Genomic DNA, 25,461 nt, shown 5'->3' with positions numbered 1-25,461 from the left:
CTGTAACCAGTTTGAAATATCTGCTCTATGCTCATTCGTAGATTGCGATGAACAGAACCTTCTGGTAAGACAGTACTGTGCTAGGATGCAGAAACTTTGACGGGGCCAACAAGGGTATCATTGTCCTTTTTAAACATATTTTTATGATCGTAACACCCAGCTGCACATAATGAACTTAAGTGGGAGGGTGACAGCCAGAAGTCATGGTCCATGTACAGTGGTGTTAGAAAGTTTGTGAACCCTATACAATTTTCTTTATTTCTGTATAAATGTAACCTAAAATTTGATCAGATCCTCACATGTCCTAAAACCCTATTAAATAAATAACACAAAAAACTTGTTCATTTAGCAGAAAAATGGTCCAATATTACATGTATTTGTTGGAAAAAGTTTGTGAACCTCTGGGGTAATACTTTCTATAAAAGCTATTTGGAGTCAGGTGTTCCAATCAATGAGATGAGATTGGGGGTGTGAGTTACAGAGATGTCCTGCCCGATAAAAAAGACACCCAAAGTCAGGTTTAATTCGGAGCAAGAAGGCTGCGAGTGAACTGCCGATTTTTCGAAGCAAAGGGAGTTGTTTTGTTTTTACTACTCGGGTTAAAGAGATGCGAGACTGCGCAGGCATGTGACGTCAGCCAGTAGAGTGCAAAAGGTTTAAAAAGAAGGCAGCCATATCCAATGGGCAGCAGAGTCGTAGGGCTTTGGCTCAATGGGCTTAGGCGGTAATGGGACGAGGCGAGGTAGGAAGTATGTGTGTGAGGCCAGTTTTCTGTGCTCGGTGTCCGATGTGGGAAGTCCTGGAGTATCCCAGCCTCCCGGACAGCCATATCTGCACCCAATGTGTCGAGCTGCAGCTCCTGAAGGACCGAGTTAGGGAACTGGAGATGCAGCACGATAACCTTCGTCTAGTCAGGGAGAGCAAGGAGGTGATAGAGAGGAGTTATAAGCAGATGGTCACACCAAGGCCTCGGGAGACAGACAAGTGGGTCACAGTCAGGAGGGGGAAGGGGAAGAGTCAGGAACTAGAGAGTACCCCTGTGACTGTACCCCTTGGCAATAATTGGGGGTGTGGGGGGAACAGCCTACTTGGGGGAAGTAACAATGGTCGTGCCTCTGGCACAGAGTTTGGCCCTGTGGCTCAAAAGGGTAGGGAAAGGAAGAGGAAGGCAGTAGTGATAGGGGACTCTATAGTTAGGGGCTCAGACAGTAGATTCTGTGGACACAGGAAAGAAACTTGGATGGTAGTTTGCCTCCCAGATGCCAGGGTCTGGGATGTTTTAGATCGCGTCCAAGATACCCTGCGGTGGGAGAACAGTCAGAGGTCGTGATACATATTATTACCAATGACATAGGTAGGAAAAGGGAAGAGGTCCTGAAAAAAGACTACAGGGAGTTAGGAAGGAAGTTGAGAAACAGGACCACAAAGGTAATAATCTCTGGATTACTGCCTGTGCCATGCGACAGTGAGAATAGAAATAGGATGAGGTGGAGGATAAATGCGTGGCTGAGGGATTGGAGCAGGGGGCAGGGATTCAGATTTCTGGATCATTGGGACCTCTTCTGGGGCAGGTGTGACCTGTACAAAGAGGACGGGTTGCACTTGAATCCCAGGGGGACCAATATCCTGGCGGGAAGGTTTGCTAAGGCTACTGGGGAGACTTTAAACTAGAATTGTTGGGGGTGTGAACCGAACTGAAGAGACTGGGGAAGAGGATGTTGGCTCACAAATAGAGAATGCTTGTAGACAGTGCGAGAGGGAGGACAGGCAGGTGATAGAGAAGGGATGCACTCGGACCGAAGGCTTGAGATGTGTCTATTTTAATGCAAGTAATGTTATGAACAAAGCAGATGAGCTTAGAGTGTGGATCAGTACTTGGGGATATGATGTGGTGGCCATTACAGAGACTTGGATGGCTCAGGGACAGGATTGCTTACTTCAAGTGCTGGGTTTTAGGTGTTTCAGAAAAGAGAGAGAGGGAGGGAGGCAAAAGAGGTGGGGGCATGGCTCTGTTGATCAGAGATAGTGTCATAGCTGCAGAAAAGGTGGAGGCCATGGAGGGATTGTCTACGGAGTCTCTGTGGGTGGCAGTTGGAGTTCAACACAGATAAGTGTGAAGTGGTTTATTTTGGTAGGTCAAGGATGATGGCAGAATACAGGATTGATGGTAAGACAGATAGGGAGACAGATTCTGGAAAAGTGTAATAATAACAGGGTTGTTGTGGTGGGAGGTTTTAATTTCCCAAATATAGATTAGCATCTCCTAGAGCAAGGGGTTTAGATGGGGTGGAGTTTGTTAGGTGTGTTCACATAAGTGTGAGGTGGTTCATTTTGGTAGGTCAAATATGATTGCAGAATACAGGATTGATGGTAAGACTCTTGGCAGTGCAGAGGATCAGAGGGATGTTGGGTTCCAAGTCCATAAGACGCTCAAAGCAGCTGTGAAGGTCGACTGTAGTTAAGAAGGCATACAGTGTATTGGCCTTCATCGATCGTGAAATTGAATTTAGGAGCTGAAAGGTAATGTTGCAGCTATATAGGACCCTGGTCAGACCCCACTTGGAGTACTATGGATCGTTCTGATCGCCTCACTACAGGAAGTATGTGGAAGCCATAGAAAGGGTGCAGAGGAGATTTACAAGAATGTTGCCTGGATTGGGGAGCATGGCATTAGTAATGATCTGGCAAGATTCAATGTTTTCTGGAATGGTTCCAGAAGAATGGAAAATTGCAAATGTCACTCCACTCTTCAAAGAGAGAAAGAAGCAGAAGAAAGGAAACTATCAGCCAGTTAGTCTACCCTCAGTGGTTGGGAAGATGTTGGAGTCAATTATGAAGGATGAGGTGTCAGGGTACTTGAATGTACATGATAAAATAGGCCATAGTCAGGTTGGTTTCCTCAAGGAAAATCTTGTCTGACAAATCTGTTGTAATTCTTTGAATAAGAACAAAGCAGGATACACAAAGGAGAATCGGTTGATGTTGTGTTCCTTGGATTTTCAGGCCTTTGACAAGGTGCCATACATGAGGCTGCTTTACAATCTACATGCCCATGGTATTACAGGAAAGATTCTAGCATGGATAAAGCAGTGGCTGATTGGCAGGAGGGCTAGGTGAAGGAGAATCCCAAGGGCTTCTACAGATATGTTAAGAGCAAAAGGAAGACCAGAATGGTAATTTATGCATGCAGCCAACAGAGATGGGGGAGAGATCTTGAATGAATGTTTTGCACCTGTATTTACTCAGGAGACAGACACAAGAGTCTATAAAAATGAGGCAAAGTGGCATCAACTTCATGGACTCTATACAGATTACAGAGGAGGAGGTATTTACTGTCTTAAGGCATGTGAAGGACCAGGGTAAGCATAAAACTGGGAGAGCAGGTAAAGGTGAAAAAAGTAGGGGCTTTTTTACCCAAAATGTTTACAAACTCAACAAAACTGTTCTAGAGTCTAAACTTGAATTAGCTAAACAGAATTTGGTTACAACAACATAGTAAATACTTCTAAAACCAAGAAACACCACTCATCTCCTGACTGTGGGTTTATATTTGATGCTGGCCAGTCCATAGTAAAATTGCAGGGGAGAGAAAACATTCCTCTCCTTAAAAAGATATGGCATAAATTTAGCAGCTCCAGAGAACACCCCTCTGGCTGTAGCAGAATGGAACAATCCAATTATCCAGTCCCATCTATTAGGCTGGTGTAATACAACAGCTCAGTCATTTACCAGATTATCAGGAGGATGGTCGGCTACAAAACACTTTAATATTCCCGGTTGATGGTACAGCTGGTAATTGCAGCCGCCACAAGGCATGTCAGGTTGGATAAATCACCAGGGCCTGACAAGGTGTTGCCTCGGACCCTACAGGGAGCAAGAGCAGTAATTACCAGGGCCCTAGCAGAGATATTTAAATCAGCCTCAGGAACAGGTGAGGTATTGGAGGATTGCAGGATAGCCAATGTTGCTCCACTGTTTAAAAAAGGCTCTAAACATAATCATCAACCATGGGACTGAGTTCAAAAGCCATTAAGTAATGTTACAGCTATACAAGACCTTGGTCAGACCCCACTTGGAGTACTGTGTTCAGTGCTGGTCACCCCACTATAGAAAGGATGTGGATACTATAGAGATAATGCAGAGGAGATTTGCAAGGATGTTGCCTGGATTGGGAGCATGCTCTATGAGAATATGTTGAGTGAACTTGGCCTTTTCTCCTTGGAATGATGGGACGATGGAAGATGAGAGGTGACCTGATAAAGGTGTATAAGATGATGAGAGGCATTGATCGTGTGGATAGTCAGAGACTTTTTCCCAGGGCTGAAATGGCTAACACAGTTTTAAGGTGCTTGGAATTAAGTACTAAGGGGATGTCAGGAGTAAGTTTATCACACAGAGAGTAGTGGGTGCGTGGAATGCACCGTTGGTGGCGGTGGTGGATGTGGATACAATAGGGTCTTTTAAGAGCCTCATAGATAGGTACATGGAACTTAGAAAAATAGAGGGCTATGCACTTGTGAAATTCCAGGCAGTTTCTAGAATAGGTTACATGGTCAGCACAACATTGTGGGCCAAAGGGTCTGTAATGTGCTGTAATTTTCTATGTTCTAGAGTTTTGCTTACCCTTAGTGCAGTGTCCACTGTCCTTTGTCATGTAGATTAACAGATTGGAAGGGAATGTATTTAATTAATACATACAAAATTCTGGAGGAACTCAGCAGTTCAGGCAGCATGTATGGAAGGGAATAAACAATTGATGTTTTGGGCAAACACCCTGATGAAGTCTTATTTAAAGGTTGCCGCTGGAAACATCAACTGTTTATTCCTCTCCATGATGCTGCCTGAGTTTCTGAGTTCCTCCAGCATTGTGCATGTTACTTAAGATTTTCAGCATCTGCAGCACTGGTGATATACAGGACAGTGAAGATGGTTGTCTAAGGTTACAACACGATCTCAATCATCGGGGAACAAACACAATGAATGGCAGGGCCCTAGGAGTGTTGTAGCACAGAGTAGGGATAAATAGTTCCTTGAAAGTAACAACATAGGCAGACATCATCAGATGGGTTATCGAGTTCAAGGTTGTATTAAGCTGTCTAGGACATTGATGAGACAGCACCCAGAACATTGTTTGCAGTTCTCGTTGCACCTTCAATGCGAGTGAACACTAGAGAGTGCAGAAATTCACAAGGATGCCTTGGACGGTAGGGCTTGCGTTGTGAGGAGAGACTGGACAGCTGGGACTGGTATCCCTGAAGTGAGGGATGAAATTACTGGGGTTTATAAAATCAAGAGGAGCAGAGATAAAATAGACTGTCAGTCTTTTTCTTCAAATTGTTAAAATAGTGGGCATAGATTTAAGGCGAGATGATAGCAAGTATATGGGAACAGCTACCAGGGGAACCTATAGTCAAGTACAATTCTAACATTTAAAAGATACTTTGACAGCTACATGGGCAGGAAAGATTCAGAGGGATGTGGACCAAATGCGGGTATATTGGACTGGGTCAGATTGCCATCTTGGTTGGCATGCATGAATTGGGCCAAAGGACCAGTGTCCTTGCTGTTTAATTTCATGACTCAAACAACGATTAATAACATTAATTGTTGACTGTGGAAAACAAAACTCACCAATAAAATTGTTCCACTCTATATCCAGATCTGCCTGATTGGCCAAACAACCCTTCATGACGTTGAGACAGTAATTGTTGCATGGTTTAACTGCAAGTAACCCATGGCAACGTGGACAATATGTCATCTTCAACAACGCATCAGCACACTCTCTTGTTGGATTGACCTATTTGATAAAAATGTATTTTTTCAAAATACAATGATATGATTATTTTGAATTTAATACCATTTTACAACTTTAAATAATCAGTTTTGCTTTAAACATTTTCCAAAACTGCATTATCACCATGATGGTACTCCAGCAAGGTATTCAGAGGATGGGTATGTACTTTCTCACAGAACCACTGCCCATTGAAAACATTTCTCCATAAACCTGTTTAGCTGGAAGTCCTTATTTACACCCAATGAATGACACAGAATATTGAAAAATATGATTAAGAATTCTTCATAGTTTCCTGCTGTACATGACAGTGAGCTTGAAGATGGAATACAATAACCAAAGCTTAATTAATTTAGGCAGAAACTGACAAAGGATATGAGCTGCCACAACACCAGCAATGAAGGTGGTAGAACCTATAGCACAAATACCATTGCAACTGACCCTAATGCAACTGTGGTTTTTAATCATCTTACTTGGAAAGTTCACAATCAAAAAGAGGGCAAGTCTGAGTCGAAGCACTAATTCAAGGATACGAAAACTCAGAGGTTAAGCAGAACCTGTAGAACGAGCAGTGATGTTCTATGACTTCCCCAGCCCAGTAAACACACTGGTTGACAAACAGGAGCCTTAACACTTAGTAAACAGAATGGGACGTTAAACTTGTTAAAGGTGCAAATGTCAAAAGGAATGACATGATGAACTGCTGCAAAGTCACCCAATGTAAGAATGAAATTACGAGAGCCAGAAGAGGCCTTGGTGAGCAGGATTAAAGAAAACCCCAAGGCATTCGACAAGTACGTGAAGAGCAAGAGTATAAGATGTGAGAGAATAGGACCAATCAATTGTGAATCAAGCTTAAGAATGAAATTAGGAGAACCAGAAGGGGCCATGAGAAGGCCTTGGTGAGCAGGATTACAGAAAACCCCAATGCATTCTACAAGTATGTGAAGAACAAGAGGATAAAATGTGAGAGAATAGGACAGTGGAAAGGTGTGTATGGAACCAGAGGAGATAGCAGAGGTACTTAATGAACACTTTGCTTCAGTATTCACTACGGACAAGAATCTTGGCAATTGTAGGGATGTCTTAGAGCGGACTGCAAAGCTTGAGCACATAGACATTAAGAAAGAGGATGTGCTGGAGCTTTAGGAAAGCATCAAGTTGGATAAGTCTCCGGGACCGGATGAAATGTACCCCAGGCTGCTGTGGGAGGTGAAGGAGGAGATTGCTGAGCCTCTGGCAATGATCATTGCATCATCAATGGGGACGGGAGAGGTTTCAGAGGATTGGAGGGTTGCAGATGTTGTTCCCTTATTCAAGAAAGGGAGTAGAGATAGCCCAGGAAATTATAGACCAGTGAGTCTTACTTCAGTGGGTGGTAAGTTGATGGAGAAGATCCTGAGAGGCAGGATTTATGAACATTTGGAGAGGCATAATATGATTAGGAATAGTCAGCATGGCTTTGTCAAAGGCAGATTATGCCTTACGAGCCTGATTGAATTTTTTGAGGATGTGACTAAACACATTGATGAAGGTAGAGCAGTAGATGTAGTGTATATGGATTTCAGCAAGACATTTGATAAGGTACCCCATGCGAGGCTTAATGAGAAAGTAAGGAGGCAAGTGATCTGAGGGGACGTTACTTTGTGGATCCAGAACAGCCTTGCTCACAGAAGGTGAAGAGTGGTTGTAGACGTGTCATGTTCTGCTTGGAGGTCGGTGACCAGTGGAGTGCCTCAGGGATCGGTTCTAGAATCCCTCCTCTTCGTGATTTATAAAAGTGACCTGGATGAGGAAGTGGAGGGATGGGTTAGTAAATTTGTTGATGACACAAAGGTTGGGGGTGTTGTGGATAGTGTGGAGGACTGTCAGAGGTTACAGCGGGACATCGATAGGATGCAAAACTGGGCTGAGAAGTGGCAGATGGAGTTCAACCCAGATAAATGTGAGGTGTTCATTTTGGTAGGTCAAATATGATGGCAGAATATAGTATTAATGGTAAGACTCTTGACAGTGTGGAGGATCAGAGTGATCTTGGGGTCCAAGTCCATAGGACACTCAATGCTGTTGCGCAGGTTGACTCTGTTGCATACAGTGCATTGGCTTTCATCAACCGTAGGATTGAGTTTAAGAGCGAGGAGGTAATGTTACAGCTACATAGGACCCTGGTTAGTCCCCACTTGGAGTACTATGCTCAGGTCTGGTCACCTCACTACAGGAAGGATGTGGAAACCATAGAAAGGGTACAGAGGATATTTACAAGGATGTTGCCTGGACTGGGGAGCATGCCTTATGAGAAAAGGTTGAGTGAACTCGGCCTTTTCTCCTTGGATTGACGGAGGATGAGACGTGACCTGATAGAGGTGTGTAAAGATGATGAGAGGCATTGATCGCATGGACAGTCAGAGGTTCTTTCCCAGGGCTGAAATGGCTAGCATGAGAGGGCACAGTTTTAAGGTGTTTGGAAGTAGGTACAGAGGAGATGTCAGGGTAAGTTTTTTTTACGCAGGGAGTGGTGAGTGCTGCCAGTTACGGTGGTGGAGGCGAATACGATAGGGTCTTTTAAGAGACTCCTGGATAGGTACATGGAGGTCAGAAAAACAGAGGTCTATTGGTAACCCTAGGTAATTTCTAAAGTAAGTACATGTTCGGCACAGCATTGTGGGCCGAAGGGCCTGTATTGTGCTGTAGACTTTCTATGTTTCTCTATGTTTCCATGTGTTCTAACATAGAAAGAAACTCTTTGGCACATCATGTCCATGCTACCATTTACCAGTGTTAAATCTGTAACTTTCTACGTTCATCTACAGACTTCCCAAACTCAAGAAACACATTCCAATACTCTGTTGGGGAAAAATATCCCCTAAAGATTTCCTCTAAACTTCCTACCACTAACCTTAAAGCTACACCTCAACGTAACACTATAAGTAAAAGACTTTTCCCTGTCCCTCTCCCTCATCCTTTTATCTACACCGGGTATGCTCTTTGGTCCAAGACAAAACAAAACCCGCCTGTCCAGCCTCTCCTAATAACTATAAGGCTCAAATCCAGACAGTATCTCGGTGACTCACATCCTCACCCTCTTTGAACCCTATGGACTTTCATAATGATGTAGACAAGCCCCTTCAGGGTTGGCTAATCCAGAAGATTAAAGCACATGGGATTCACTATGTGGCTAGATTGGAATCAAATTCAATTATTCTGAATGGAGATCTGTGATGTTCCAAAAGAATCAAGATCAGGTTTATATCATCAGCATGTGTTGTGAAATTTGTTAACTTAGCAGCAGCAATACAATGCAATACATAATATAGAAGAAAAAAATAATAAATAAGTACAGTCGGCTCTTCTTATCCATGAGGGATTGGTTTCGGGACCCCTCGCGGATACCAAAATTCGTGGATGCTCAAGTCCCTTATTCAACCTGTCTCAGTGCGGTAAACGTTAGGACCTGGCGGCAGAACTCTGAATCCGCTGTGTTTCTGTTCACGAAAATAATCAAGATCACCAGTGAAAATAAAGCACAGGATTTTAATTTTCCATATATTGATTGGGACTCCCATACTGTTAAAGGTCTAGACGGGTTAGAGTTTGTAAAATGTGTTCAGGACAGGTGACCTAGTGTGTGTAGGGGAACACTTTGGTTCAAGTGATAATAACACCATTAGTTTCAACTTGATCATGGATAAAAATAGATCTGGTCATCGGGTTGAGGATCTAAACTGGAAAAAGGCCGAATTTGAAGAAATGAGAAAGGATCTAAAAAGCATGGATTGGGACAGGTTGTTTTCTGGCAAGGATGTTGTTGGTAAGTGGGAGGCCTTCAAAGGAGAAATTTTGAGAGTGCAGAGTTTGTATGTTCCTGTCAGGGTTAAAGGCAAAACGAATAAGAATAAGGAACCTTGGTTCTCTAGGAATATTGGAACTCTGATAAAGAAGCAGAGAGAATGTATGACATGTATAGGAAACAGGGAGCAAATAAGGTACCTGAGGAGTATAAAAAGTGCAATAAAATTCTTAAGAAAGAAATCAGGAGGGCTAAAAGAAGACATGAGGTAGCTTTGGCAGTCAAGGTGAAGGATAATCCAAAGAGCTTCTACAGGTATATTAAGAGCAAAAGGATAGGAAAAGATAAAATTGGTCCTCTTGAAGATCAGAGTGGCCAGCTATATATGGAACCAAAAGAAATGGGGGAGATCTTAGATGGGTTTTTTGTGTCTGTATTTACTAAGGAAACTGGAATGGAGTAAATGGAAATAAGGTAAATAAGTAGTGAGATCATGGAAACTATACAGATTGAAGAGGAGGAGGTGTTTGCTATCTTGAGGCAAATCAGAGTAGATAAATCCCCAGGACCTGCCAGGGTATTCCCTCGGACCTTGAAGGAGACTTGTGTTGAAATTGCAGGGGCCCTGGCAAATATATTTAAAATGTCGGTATCTACGGGTGAGGTGCCGGAGGATTGGAGGGTAGCTCATGTTGTTCTGTTGTTTAAAAATGGCTCTAAAAGTAATCAGGGAAATTATAGGCTGGTAAGTTTGACGTCAGTAGGAGGTAAATCATTGGAAGGAGTACTAAGAGATAGGATCTGCAAGTATTTAGATAGACAAGGACTTATTTGGGAGAGTCAACACGGCTTTGTGCAGGGTAGGTCAAGTTTAACAAATCTATTAGAGTTTTTCGAGAAGGTTACAAGGAAAATGGATGAAGGGAAGGCAGTGGATATTGTCTACATAGACTTCAGTAAGGCCTTTGATAAGGTCCCGGATGAGAGATTAGTTAGGAAGATTCAGTCACTAGGTATACATGGTGAGGTAGTAAATTGGATTAGACATTGGCTTAATGGGAGAAGTGGTAGTGGAGGATTGCTTCTCCGAGTGGAGGCCTGTGACTAGTGGTGTGCCACAAGGATCAGTGCTGGGTCCATTGCTATTTGTCATCTATCTCAATGATCTGGATGATAATGTGGTAAATTGGATCAGCAAATTTGCTGATGATACAAAGATTGGAGGTGTAGTGGACAGTGAGGAAGGTTTTCAAAGCTTGCAGAGGGATCTGGACCCGCTGGAAAAATGGGCTGAAAAATGGCAGATTGAGTTTAATACAGACAAGTGTGAGGTACAGGCAGTCCCCGGGTTATGTCAGAGTTCCTGAGTCTGTCTTTAAGTCGGATTTGTATGCAAGTCAGAACAAGTACATCCAGTATGATTTAGCGCCAGTTCGTCAAATGTTTGTCTTAGTATATAGAATATATTTTACCTTTTTATACATATAAAACACTTAAGAAATGTATGTATTCCAATAATTAAACCGCTGCGTTGCTTAGTAATAATTGTAGCTTTCATCGGGGCAGGGCATTTCACATGCTCCATTATTCTCAATTTATCCGTTATCCTTTAAAATTGTTATTAAAGGATTGGACAAGATAGAGGCAGGAAATATGTTCCAGATGCTGGGAGAGTCCAGTACCAGAGGGCATGGTTTGAGAATAAGGGGTAGGTCATTTAGGACAGAGTTAAGGAAAAACTTCTTCTCCCAGAGAGTTGTGGGGGTCTGGAATGCACTGCCTCGGAAGGTAGTGGAGGCCAATTCTCTGGATGCTTTCAAGAAGGAGCTAGATAGGTATCTTATGGATAGGGGAATCAAGGGATATGGGGACAAGGCAGGAACCGGGTATTGATAGTAATTGATCAGCCATGATCTCAAAATGGCGGTGCAGGCTCAAAGGGCCAAATGGTCTACTTCTGCACCTATTGTCTATTGTCTAATGCTTTTCCAATGACTGATGGTGTTTCACCTCTTTCCAAACGCTTTATTATTTCCACTTTATTTTCAATCGCGATTGCTTCCCGTCAATGGAACAGAAACACTGCGGGCAGCGGGTCCCAACCTCTGCCGGCTCCCGAGGTTCGCTGGGTCCTAAGGACAACCACACTGAGGCAGGCTAAATGGGACAAGTGGGGGCTGTGCTGGGTTTGGGTATTTGATCCTCCACAATATTCCACGTGGGTATTTAAACTGGAGGTGGCAGTGGCTTTTTTTTATGAGATCGAGTTGCAAGCTCGACATCAACCTGGCACGGATGGTACGGGAGTCACTGGATCGACATCAACCTGGCACGGGAGCGGTGTGTCATTGGATCGAACTTGCTGATCTCACTGCGCCACCAGCTGATCAGACCGGGGTCAGGGTAAACCTTACTAAGAAAAATTTAAGCCAAATACAAAGTTAAACATTCAACGCAGTGTCAATGGCAACGACTTAAAATGGCGGACATTGTTCTCCTTCCTTGGTTCGTTAAGTACGAGTTGTCCGTAAGTCGCACGTTCATAACTCGGGGACTACCTGTATTGCACTTTGGAAGGAAAAACCAAGGGAGAACATACAAGGTAAATGGTAGGGCACTGAGGAGTGCAGTAGAACAGAGGGATCTAGGTATACAGATACAAAATTCCCTAAAAGTGGCATCACAGGTAGATAGGGTAGTAAAGAGAGCTTTTGATACATTGGCCTTTATAAATCCAAGTATTGAGTATAAGAGTTGGAATGTTATGGTGAGGTTGTATAAGGTATTGGTGAGGCTGAATTTGGAGTATTGTGTGCAGTTTTGGTCACCGAATTACAGGAAGGATATTAATAAGGTTGAAAGAGTGCAGAGAAGGTTTACAAGGATGTTGCCAGGACTTGAGAAACTGAGTTACAGAGAAAGGCTGAAAAGGTTAGGACTTTATTCCCTGCAGCGTAGAAGAATGAGGAGACTTGATAGAGGTATATAAAATTATGATGGGTATAGATAGAGTGAATGCAAGCAGTCGTTTTCCACTGAGTACAAACAAGCTGGAGAAACTCAACAGGTTGGGCAGCATCCGTTGAAACGAGCAGTCAACATTTCAGGCCGAGACCCTTCGTCAGGACTGAAGAATTTGGGGGCAGGGGCCCTATAATGAAGGTGGAGGGGAGGGTGGAAGGTGCCAGGTGAAAAACCAATCAGAGGAAAGATCAAGGGGTGGGGGAGGGGAAGCAGGGAGGGGATAGGCAGGAAAGGTGAAGAAGGAATGTAAGCGGAAAGCACTATGGGTAGTAGAAGAAGGCAGAATCATGTGAGAGGTGATAGGCAGCTGGAAGAGGAGGCAGAGTGAAAGTGGGATGGGGGAAGGGAGAGGGGGGAATTACCGGAAGTTGGAGAATTCGATGTTCATACCAAGGGGCTGGAAACTACTCAGACGGTATATGAGGAGTTGCTCCTCCAACCTGAGTTTGACCTCATCATGGCAGTAGAGGAGGCCATGTATGGACATATCCGAATGGGAATGTGAAGCAGAGTTGAAGTAGGTGGCAACCGGGAGATCCTGTCTGTTCTGGTGGACGGAGTGGAGGTGCTTGACAAAGCGGTCCCCCAAACTGCGTTGGGTCTTGCCGATGTAGAGGAGGCCGCACCGGGAACACTGGATACAATAGGTGACCCCAACAAACTCAAGTGAAGTGTTGCCTCACCTGGAAGAACTGTTTGGGGCCCTGAATGGTGATAAGAGAGGAGGTGTAGGGACAGGTGTATCACTTACGCTTGCAGGGATAAGTACCAGGTGGGAGATCTGTGGGGAGGGGCGTGTGGACCAGGCAGTCGCAGAGGGAATGAACCCTGTGAAAAGTGGAGAGGGGTAGAGAGGGAAAGATGTGCTTAGTGGTGGGGTCCTGTTGAAGGTGGTGGAAGTTGCAGAGGATAATATGCTGGATCCAGAGGCTGGTGGGGTGGTAGGTGAGGACAAGGGGAACACGGTCCCTGTTGTGGTGACAGGAGGATGGGGTGATGGCCGAAGTGCGGGAAATGAAGGAGATGCTGGTGAGGGCATCATTGATGACAGCAGAAGGGAAACCACGATTCTTAAAAAAAGAGGACGTTTGAGGTATCCTGGAACGGAAAGCCTCATCCTGGGAGCAAATGCAGTGGAGACGGAGGAACTGGGCATCTTTTCGGATATGTCCGTACATGGCCTCCTCTACTGCCATGATGAGGCCAAACTCAGGTTGGAGAAGCAACACCTCATATACCGTCTGGGTAGTCTCCACCTTCCAGTAATTCCCTCCCTCTCCCTTCCCACTTTCACGCTGCCTCCTCTTCCAGCTGCCTATTACCTCTCTCATGATTCTGCCTTCTTCTACTACCCATAGTGCTTTCCGCTTACATTCCTTCTTCACCTTTCCTGCCTATCCCCTCCCTGCTTCCCCTCCCCCACCCCTTGATCTTTCCTCTGATTGGTTTTTCACCTGGCACCTTCCACCCTCCCCCCACCTTCTTTATAGGGCCCCTGCCCCCTCCTTCTTCAGTCCTGATGAAGGGTCTCGGCCCAAAACGTTGACTGCTCGTTTCAACGGATGCTGCCCGACCTGCTGAGTTCCTCCAGCTTGTTTGTACAGCATCTGCAGTGTACTTTGTGTTTTTTTCCACTGAGGCTAGGGGAGAAAAAAACCAGAGGACATGGGTTAAGAGTGAAGGGGGAAAAGTTTAAAGGGAGCATTAGCGGGGGCTTCTTCACACAGAGAGTGGTGTGAGTGTGGAATGAGCTGCCAGATGAAGTGGTAAATGCGGGCTCACTTTTAACATTTAAGAAAAACTTGGACAGGTACATGGATGAGAGGTGTATGGAGGGATATGGTCCAGGTGTGGGTCAGTGGGACTAGGCAGAATAATGGTTCAGCAGAGCCAAGAAGGGCCAAAAGGCCTGTTTCTGTGCTGTAATGTTCTATGGTTCTAAGCAACAAAAAGCAAGGGACTACATACTGAGCAGGGTAGAACACTACTAGTCATAGGCTTATACAGTACCTGACTCATTTTACACTAGTAATTTTAAACTAACTTAGCTGTAATTAAATTGTTTATTACTTCCTTCTTTTTCAAATAAAAGCTAGCTGTCCTTCCCTTCTCTGGCAACAGCTCTGCAGCTAACAGCAACTTAAAAATGATGCTCAGGGAAAGTTCTTCTCTTGCTTCTTTTAACAACTAGGGATACATTTCATCTAAGCCTGGCAATTATTCTACTTTCAAGGGCAGTAAACCCTTAAGGTTCGTTTAATAAGCTTATTATTCCAATATTTCACACATTTAACATTAATGTTAACTATATGCTACCTGACTGCAAAGCATTTCCAAATTCTATTAATTTAGACGCTCAACATCTACTTCCTCCAAACATCCCTCATAGCCAGTACTGTTCACTCAGTTATCCATCCGCCTCCCATCTCCAACATTTACTTTCTATCCACACAAATTTTTATTGCCCACCCTCCATTTAATCCTCTACTGTACTGCTTTCAAACATATTTGAATACATGACTCATCCAGGATTAGTGTTGTTAAACCCAAATAACACTTTCACCTTTGCTTATCTAATCCAACATTTCACGATCAAACTCAAGAGTTCAGATTACTACAGTACCGAAACCAGCTCTTTGACCACCCTGTCTGTATCAACCAAGATTCCTTCCTGAGCTAGTCACTTTCCTTCTCGTACCCATGAATCTGTCTAGATGCCATTTTAAATGTTATTATACCTGCTCAAACACTTTCTCTGAAGCGAGTTCCATATACCCAAGACTCACATCTGAAAAACTTCTCTCTCAGGTCCACTTTGTTTTCTTTGCACAAATCAATATCATCTAGTTTTAAACTTCACTACTCTGGGGAAAGAGACTGAATATCTACTCTATTTAAGCAAAATACTCCACCATAGATAAGAACTAAAATTGGTTTATTGTCACATGTACTGAAATACAATGAATAGCTTGTCTTGTAGACTGTTCATACAGATCAAATCATTACACAGTGCTTTGAGGTAGAACAAGGTAAAACAATAACAGAATATAGAATAAAGTGTAAAAACTAATGAAAAATGCAGTGCAGGTAAACAATGTGCTAGATCATAACGAGGTAGATTGTAAAGTCATGAGTCCATCTTATTGTACCAGGAAGCATTTAGTAGTCTGATAACAGCAGGATAGAAGCCGTCTTCGAACTAGTGGTATGTGCTTTCAGGCGAGCCTTTATATCTCCTGCCCAGTGGGAGAGACAAGAAGAGAGACTGTTCAGACTCAGATTTATTTAACACATGTATAGTATATTGAAACATACATCGGAATGCATCTTTTGCATTAACAACCAACACACCCAGGGATGTGGAGGCAGTTTGCAAATATTGTTATACATTCTGGCACCAATATAGATAGCATGGCCACAATGTTCAGCAGAACACAAGCAGCAACAAACAAGAGGATTCAAGTCACAGAGTGTATGCTTTGGTTTTATTAACAACCAACACACCCAAATTATGCTAGGGGCAGCCCACAACTGTCACTACACATTTTGGCGCCGACAACATCAGTACAAGCCCCTTTGCCATCTCCCACTCACACAAAGAGAGGCCCCCTGGGGTGGATGGGGTCTTTGATAATGCTGGCTGTTTTCCTGAAGGAGAGAGAAGTAGAGTCCATGGTTTCCATGATGTGCTGAGATGCAGTTGCTTGCAGTCATGCTCAAAGCATTTGTCATACCAAGCTGATATGCATCTAGACAGAATGCTTTCTATGGTGGATCCATAAAAAAAAATCAACAGGGACATGTTGACTTACCAATTTCTTTAGCTTCTGAGGAAATCTTTGTGAGCTTTCTTGGCCGTGATTTCTATGTGACTGGACCAAAACAGAATATTGGTGATGTTCACCCCTAAGCTCTCAACCTCAGCACTGTTGATGTAGAGAGCAGCATGTACACCACCCTTCCCAAAGTCAATGACCAGCTCTCTTGTTTTGAAGACATCGAGTGAAAGACCATTGTCCTGACAGGCTTCTTGAAGTACTCATCATGCTGGATGTCAGAGCCACTGGGTGGTAGTTGCTAAAGCAGGTTACTTAGTTTTTCTTAGATTATGCATTCATTCATATATACACACAGATGTATACTAACATAAATATTTAGCGATGCAAATAAAATGTATAAGTGTATATAGAAAGTTTCATAGTAGTGTAGAGGTGAAATGTGCATAAATATTCAAAGCTGAGGATGACTGACTGTTGAGTTTGGATTGATCTAGTAAATAAGGGAACAGGCACAGTGGTACAATAGACTATTGGAGTCCATTCAAAATCATACAAAAAGTATGGCCCAGTCCATCTCGGGTACAGCCCTCCACACCCTTGTGCACTACAACACAAAACATTGTTGCAGGAAAGCAGCATCCATCATCAGGGACCCCTACCACCCAGGAACTCTTCTCGCTGCTCCCATCAGGAAGGAGGGACAGGAGGCCAGTCCACCAGGTTCAGGAACAGTTATTACCCCTGAATCATCAGGCTCTTGAACCAGAGGGGATAACTTCACTTGCGCATCATTGAAGTGTTTCCACAACCTATGGACTCACTTTCCAAGCACTCTTCATCTCTTGTTCTCAATATTTATTGCTTATTTATATATTTCCTTTTCTTCTTTTTGTATTTGCACAGTTTGTGGTCTTTTGCATATTGGTTGTCCACCCTGTTGGTGTGGTCTCTCGTTGATTCTACTGTGGTTCAGGGTTGTTTATGCTTTGTTAACACGAGCAGCTGTGGAAGTCAAGTCATTGGGTGCATTTAAGGAAGAGATAGATAGGTTCTTGATTAGCCAGGGTATTAAAGGGTAGGGGGAGAAGGCAGGGGAGTGGGGATGACTGGAAGAATTGTATCAGCCCATGATTAAATGGCGGACCAGACTCAATGGGCCAAATGGCCTACTTCTACTCCTATATCTTATGGTCTATGTGAATATGGCGTGTATGTACTGTTAGGGTTAATGTTAGGGTTAATTCGAGACTGCCATTACAGGTCAGGAGTGGCTCACGTAATATTAGGGGACTGGAATGTGAGGGAGGGGGGGGAGCGAAACTGGGGATTCCGCTACACCGAAACTACTAGTGTCACGCGATTCAGTAAACAAAAGAAACAGGTAACTCGTGAGTGTATGGCGTCGGGCCAATAAGATGGACACAAGTGCCCGATATTACCTAATATGTAGCGGGGGGTTGTGCTGGGGGGAAAAGGGATATAAATAAGAGCAGATTGTAAGGGGAAGTCGGAACGCGCCTTCTCCAGCGACTCCGTCGATTTGCTGTGCCAGTTACGAATTCTGCAATAAACCCAAGTTTTGTAATATTCCGGTGTTGGTTGTCTCTCTTCCTAAACGAACACAGGGCAGAATTTCAAGCCCAACATTTGGTGACCCCGACGTGGGGAGGGAGAGACAACACAGGCTGGCGGGTCCGACAGCAGACAACTTGCGGCCGCAAGCTCGACTAAGGTCAGGAAGTGCCTGTTATATCGAAGACTTCCACTAGATAGTTAAATCACTGAGTTAGATCTTGTCTGCTGACGGATCCTCACCAACCCCAAATTACCCTGGGAGAGATCATTCCCGGTGCAGAATCGTGACTGGTAAGTACTAACTCTTATCTGTTTTTAGGAAGATCCTCCACCCGTGGAAAAGTCTTCTGAGTGAGGGTACCCGCCGCCCACGATGGGCATAAAAGTCTCAGGAGTGAGGAGAAAAGTGTCGCAGTACACCGTAGTACACAGGGATACTGACGGCGCCTACCTTAGACTGGTTGTTAAGAGGAGAAATCTCCCACGCGAAGGTCAGGTTTTGAAAGGCGACCGTCCCACATTTGATCCTCTCTGTGTACTAGGGAGCCATGGAGCACTTCAATTTCGAGTTACCAAAACTCAGACATTTGTGTGTTGAGTAACAGAGTATATGAGAGTTTTTAGAAATATGGTAAAATTGATAACTGTGCGAGTTCAATAATCTAACAGTGAGCAGCCGCAGGGGTCGGACACCATCAAGGTAGGAGTGGAAGTGTTCCTCCGAGGCCCGGGGAAGCTCACCTGGAACGGAAAACGGTGGCATGGTCCATACCCTGTCACCGAGCTCTCCAACAGGGCATTAAAAGGTAAGAAGGGAGGGGGACAATAACCGGCATCATTTTCTACTGGCTAAATAAGACCTCTGGCAAGTGGGGAGCGTTTCTGGGACAGTCGGCTCTAGGACTGTCTATTTCAATTGCTATCTTTATTACGTGTGGTTGTTGTTGCAGGACTATAGATCGAGCCTTGACCGGAAAGGATGGACCTCCACCGGCGTACCAGGCACCCTTGTTCCCGGTGGAAGGGGAGGACACGGCCCTCCCGGAAAGCGGACGCGCTATGGGAGGACATGGACTGAAATGGACCATGGCAAGGGGGGGGATTGTGAATTTGTTCTTGAATAAGTTTTCTGAAATGTTGCATGCTACTTGTAAAAATTGCCGATGTTTAGGGAACCCCTACCCATATTTTGTGACCCTAGGTCGGACAAATCAGGATAAGCAAATAGGGAGGACATGCCAAAGAGTGCCGGGGGACGCTCACCTCCCTGCCTGATCCCGACAGCCGCGGAAAAGCTTGTAAGGGATGTGGCCTCTGGGAGGCCAAGGGAGGGAGTGTTAGGGTTAATGTTAGGGTTAATTCGAGACTGCCATTACAGGTCAGGAGTGGCTCACGTAATATTAGGGGACCGGAATGCGAGGGAGGGGGGGAGCGAAACTGGGGATTCCGCTACACCGAAACTACTAGTGTCACGCGATTCAGTAAACAAAAGAAACAGGTAACTCGTGAGTATATGGCGTCGGGCCAATAAGATGGACACAAGTGCCCGATATTACCTAATATGTAGCGGGGGGTTGTGCTGGGGGGAAAAGGGATATAAATAAGAGCAGATTGTAAGGGGAAGTCGGAACGCGCCTTCTCCAGCGACTCCGTCGATTCGCTGTGCCAGTTACAAATTCTGCAATAAACCCAAGTTTTGTAATATTCCGGTGTTGGTTGTCTCTCTTCCTAAACGAACACAGGGCAGAATTTCAAGCCCAACAGTACTTTGTTCAATATTCCCTCAGGCCCTAATGTTCAAAGTTCAAAGTAAATTTATTATCAGAAGGACCTTTGTGTATAAATCCAAAAATCCTTGAAGGGACTAAGCCCAGTACATCGGATGGCAAACACAAACATAGTGTTTGTCTTCATTAGTGTATAAGAGCCACAAAGTCAAGGTACGTTTATAAAACAATTATTTTACTGCGACTCAAGCCAGGTGAAAACAACAAATAATTCAAAGTTGAGAGTAAATTTATTATCAAAGTACCTATATATCACCTGAGCTTAATTTTCTTGCAGGCATTCACAGAACAAAGAAACACAACAAAATCTATGAAAGACTACACACAAAGACTGAAACAACCAAGCTGCAAAAAACTAACTGTGAAAATACAAAAACAAATATTAATAATAAATATGTACATAAATAACTGAGAACTTGTGTGTTATACAGCCTTTGAAAGTGACGACATGGGTTGTGGAATCAGTTCAGAGTTGAGGTGAGTGAAGATATCCACACTGATTCAAGAACCTGATGGTTGAGGGGTAAAACTGTTCTTAAACCCAGTGATGTGGGTCCTGAGGCTCCTGTAACTTATTCCTGGTGACAGAAGTGAAGACTATAAGACCATATGACGTAGGAGCAGAATTATGTCTTTCACCCCATCAAGTCCACTCCACCATTTTATCATTGCTGATCCTGGATCCCAGTCAACCCCATACACCTGCCCTATCACCATATCCCTTGATGCCCCGGCCAATCAGGATATATCAACTTCCGCTTTGAACATACCCACAGACTTGACTTCCACCGCAGTCTGTGGCAGAGCATTCCATAAAATCACCATTCTGGTTTAAAAAAAAATTCTTACTTCAGCAGTTATTCCTTTTGCCAAAAAGCATTATCATACATTTCCCAACACCATATTCCACCTGCCACTCTTTTGCCCATTCTTTCTGTCTAAGTCCCGCTGCAATCGCATTGCTTCCTCAGCACTAGCTACCCCTCCATCTATCTTCATATCATCTGCAGACTTTGCCACAAAGCCATCAATTCCACTATCTAAATCACTGACAAACAATGTGAGAAGTAGTGATCCTAATACTGACCCCCGAGGAACACCATTGGTCACTGGCAGCCAATCAGAAAAGGCCATCTTTATTTCCAATCATGGCCTCCTGCTTGTCAGCCGTTCCTCTATCCATGCCAATATCTTTCTTTAACACCATAGGTTTTTATCTTGTTCAGCAGCCTCATGTGAGACGTCTTATCAAATGCCTTCTGAAAATCTAAATGGCGTTCACTGCCTCTCCTTTGTGCACCCTACCTTTTACTTCCTCGAAGATTTCTAACAGATTTGTCAGGCAAGATTTCCCTTTGCAGAAACCATGCTGACTTTGATTTTAACATTAGTCTCCAAGTATCCTGAAACCTCGTCCTTAATAATGGACCTCATCACTCTCCCAACCACTGAGGTTAGGCTAACTGGCCTTGTGCTGCCTTTATGGCAGTTATTTAGTTTATAATATTTTCACTTAGTAATTTGTTAGCATTTTTTAGTTAAAGTTAGGATTGTTTAAGTAAATTCATTTGTCTGTAATATATCGCGGCTGCGATGACGTCACATCCGGTTTTGCCGCGTCTTGTGGGAAAATACCGGTTTGGGATAAACGCAAGGGTGGGGGTCGCTCACATGTGGCAGTTCAGCGCCAGTAGGTAGTTCTCTATGCACCAAAAACACAGTGAAAGCAACACTGTAAGTCATTAGATAATCGATATGTTGAATTAAAATGTTAACGCCGATTCTGTTAAAAGTAACGACGGTCGATAAGGTTTATGTTTTTGTTAGTTAAAGAGTCGGGATAGCTTATGTTGAAGTGTATTTAAAGCAGTCAATGGAGCAGGTAGATTCTGACTGTATGCTGCACTTTAATGTAATGTAGTTATTGTAGTTTTACCTTTGCAAGTATTCACAATGTAAATGTGATATTTAGAAGGAAACAAACACTGTACCAATCTTGTATTGTTCTATCAACAGTTTTCACCATACGTTAATGTGAAGAGTGAACAGTAAATGGTTAATCTTACTGCGACCTTGTTTTCATTGACTACGGTTTATCTCGACGTTTAACTCGGCGTTACGTTACATCCGAGCGAGAACGTTACAGTGAAAAAGCGGAATTATCAGGTGTTTCAAGTGCAGCAATGTCAACTCGGTCCAGCATCAAGTCATTGCCAAAGTCGTTGCCATCCTGCGACAGGTGCAGTAGGGCATCAAGTAAGGCCATCCAAGCAAGAGCTAAAGCAGAAGCCGCCAATGTGCGAGCGTGCTTTGCCAAACAAGAAGTAGAAGTAAGAATGGAAGCAGCTGCCAGAGAAGCCGAAAGCCAGAAGGAACAGGCTGCCAGAGAAGCCGAAAGCCAGAAGGAAGAGGCTGCCAGAGAAGCCGAAAACCAGAAGGAAGAGGCTGCCAGAGAAGCCAAAAACAAGAGGAAAAAGGCTGCCAGAGAAGCCGAAAACGAGTTGGAAAGAAAAAGGGTAGAGGCAAAGTTAGAAGTGCTGAAGCTAGAACGAGAAGCAGCAGCTGCCAGGGTGGAAGCAGAGTTAATAGAAGATGCTGAAGAAATGCATGATCCGGTTGACGGAAAATCTACTTCAGAAAAGATCAGGTTGGAACGCACAAGAGACTATGTCCAATCTCAAATAAGCTGGAAGATTCGTTCTTCCGCTCCACACTCATTAGATAACGTCCCACTTCATGAGGAGTTTCAGAGAGGCCCGACCGCACCACATCCATCCGAGGAAAGCAATTTACCCTCGCAACCCCGCAATGAATCCAGGAATGAAAGGGCTCACGACAAGTACTTCTCGACACCAAACTTACCAGATTTGGGGAGAAGAGAGGCAAAGACCGAGTCCAGAACAGCAAATTCCATAACAGATGTACGCCCTCAGTCGTGTACCTGCAGACATGTTCCCTCAGCCCGCATGCCACTTGCAGACGAACCCGTAGCACGGTATTTAGCACAACGGGATCTCGTCACTTCAGGACTATACCAGTTCGACGATAAACCTGAAAATTACCGTGCATGGCACTCCACATTCACCAACGCTATCGACGGAGTCCAGCTCAGAGCAACCCAGGAGTTGGATCTTATGGCGAAATGGCTGGGAAAAGAATCATGCGAACAGGTGAGACGCATACGTTCAGTGTACATCAACGAACCCGAGCTAGCATTGAAGAAAGCATGGGAGAGACTTCAGGAGGGCTATGGGGCCCCCGAAATTATTGAAGCGGCGCTATGCCAACGTTTGGGAAATTTTCCTAAGGTGTCAGCCAAGGACCACACTAAGCTAAGAGAATTCGGAGATTTACTCATGGAGATCCAAGGCGCCAAAGAAGATGGCTACTCAGCTGGTCTAGTATACCTAGACACTCCGACTGGGATTAGACAACTCGTGGACAAACTTCCATTTGGGCTGCAGGACAGGTGATTGTCCGTTGCCTCAGAGTACAAGGAAGAACACAGAGGTCGATTTCCTCCCTTCGAGTATTTCACTAGGTTTGTGTGCAAGGAGGCGAAGAAGCGAAATGATCCTAGCCTCATAGGTCCAGGAAGCAGTACAATTTACACCAAGCCAGATAAATCCTCTTCGAATAATTTCAACGTTATTAAACCAGTCTCAGTGCTTAAGACTGAAGTCTTTACAACTAACAACGACCCTAGCAAGAATTGTCCATTGCATAACAAACCCCACCCCCTCAAGAAATGCAGAACGTTTAGGGAAAAACCCCTTGAAGAGAGGAAGGCCCTTCTCAAGGAGAAAAGAATATGTTTTAAATGCTGTTCCTCGACCTCTCACCTTGCTAGAGAATGTACTGTCGCCGTGAAGTGCCCGGAATGTAATAGCACTAATCACGATGGGGCCATGCATCCCGGCCCGTTACCGCGAACCGACAACGCTCCTTCACCCCCACAACAGGACGGCGGGGAGGGAGAAGCTCACTCCAGGACAACCGTTGTCAGCTCGAGCTGTACAGAAGTTTGCAGTCAAGCTCAGTCAAGCCGTTCTTGTTCAAAGATCTGTCTCACTAAGGTGTACCCTAAGGGAGCCAAAGACAAGGCCATCAAAGCCTACGTAATTCTGGATGATCAGAGCAATCGCTCGCTAATCAGTCCAGAGTTCTTTAACTTGTTCAACATTGAGAGTGAGCAGTTCCCATACTACCTTAGAACTTGCTGAGGCAACATGAAAACTTACGGAAGGAAGGCTGAAGGCTTCCAGATCGAGTCCCTGGATGGTAAAGTCCTCATCTGTCTCCCTCCACTCTTAGAGTGCGATGAAATCTTGAATAACCGCACTGAGATCCCAACGCCAAGTGCGGTGCTACACCAGCCACATCTCCACCACATCGCCAAACACATCCCAGAGCTGGATCCAAGAGCAGAAATACTCCTGCTATTAGGGAGAGATGTTCTCCGGGTACACAAGGTTAGGCAGCAGGTCAACCGACCACACGACGCCCCCTTTGCGCAACGCCTGGATCTGGGCTGGGTGGTGATAGGAGAGGTGTGTCCTGGCAACATACACAAATCGACGGTTGACACACTCAAGACCAATGTGCTAGAGAGTAGCCGCCATTCGATTCTTCAACCCCGCACAAGTTCCATGTGTGTCCAGGAAGCACAACGAGGCTTTAACAAGCGCAAAGTAACTGACGAGACGTTGGGTCAGTCAGTCTTCGCTCAAACGGAGCATGATAATAAACTTGCTCCATCGGCTCAAGACGCCATCTTCTTAAAAACAGAGGACACCAAGGTCTTCAGACACAAAGCAATGGAGACAGGTCCAGGCCCTGGCAAATCGGTTCTGGTCTCGTTGGAGACAGGAATATCTACCTTTGTTGCAACACAGACAAAAGTGGACAGAACCCCGCAGGAACCTTCAAGTTGGAGATTTAGTCCTGCTCAGGGACAAGCAAATCGCCCGCAACTGTTGGCCAATGGCCAGAATCACTGCCACATTCCCTAGTAGGGATGGACATGTCAGGAAAGTCGAGTTGAAAACTACCGACCAAGGCGATGTGAAAATTTACCAAAGGCCAGTTACAGAAGTCATTCTACTTCTACCTAATGACTGATTTAGAGACTGAAGTTTGTATTATGTTCATTGTGACCTTACGAAGGTCAAGCGGGGAGTGTGCTGCCTTTATGGCAGTTATTTAGTTTATAATATTTTCGCTTAGTAATTTGTTAGCATTTTTTAGTTAAAGTTAGGATTGTTTAAGTAAATTCATTTGTCTGTAATATATCGCGGCTGCGATGACGTCACATCCGGTTTCGCCGCATCTTGTGGGAAAATACCGGTTTGGGATAAACGCAAGGGTGGGGGTCGCTCACATGTGGCAGTTCAGCGCCAGTAAGTAGTTCTCTACGCACCAAAAACACAGTGAAAGCAACGCTGTAAGTCATTAGATAATCGATATGTTGAATTAAAATGTTAACGCCGATTCTGTTAAAAGTAACGACGGTCGATAAGGTTTATGTTTTCATTAGTTAAAGAGTCGGGATAGTTTGTGTTGAAGTGTATTTAAAGCAGTCAATGGAGCAGGTAGATTCTGACTGTATGCTGCACTTTAATGTAATGTAGTTATTGTAGTTTTACCTTTGCAAGTATTCACAATGTAAATGTGATATTTAGAAGGAAACAAACACTGTACCAATCTTGTATTGTTTTA

At 44.3% G+C, this 25,461-nt stretch overlaps 1 protein-coding gene across 1 annotated transcript in view; it reads right to left on the bottom strand.

The window, feature by feature from the left end:
• Positions 1-25,461, bottom strand: part of gpc4 (glypican 4) — a 170,935-nt gene that overhangs the window by 81,635 nt on the left and 63,839 nt on the right. The window contains exon 4 of the mRNA XM_073057738.1: positions 5,632-5,797. Coding sequence (XP_072913839.1) covers positions 5,632-5,797 — 166 coding nt within the window. The remainder of the gene's footprint in view (positions 1-5,631; positions 5,798-25,461) is intronic.

The sequence above is a fragment of the Hemitrygon akajei genome, chromosome 10 (assembly GCF_048418815.1).
Source record: "Hemitrygon akajei chromosome 10, sHemAka1.3, whole genome shotgun sequence".
Lineage (NCBI taxonomy): Eukaryota > Metazoa > Chordata > Chondrichthyes > Myliobatiformes > Dasyatidae > Hemitrygon > Hemitrygon akajei.
The sequence above is the reverse complement of the archived record's forward strand: the minus strand, read 5'-3'. Positions and strand labels throughout refer to the sequence as shown.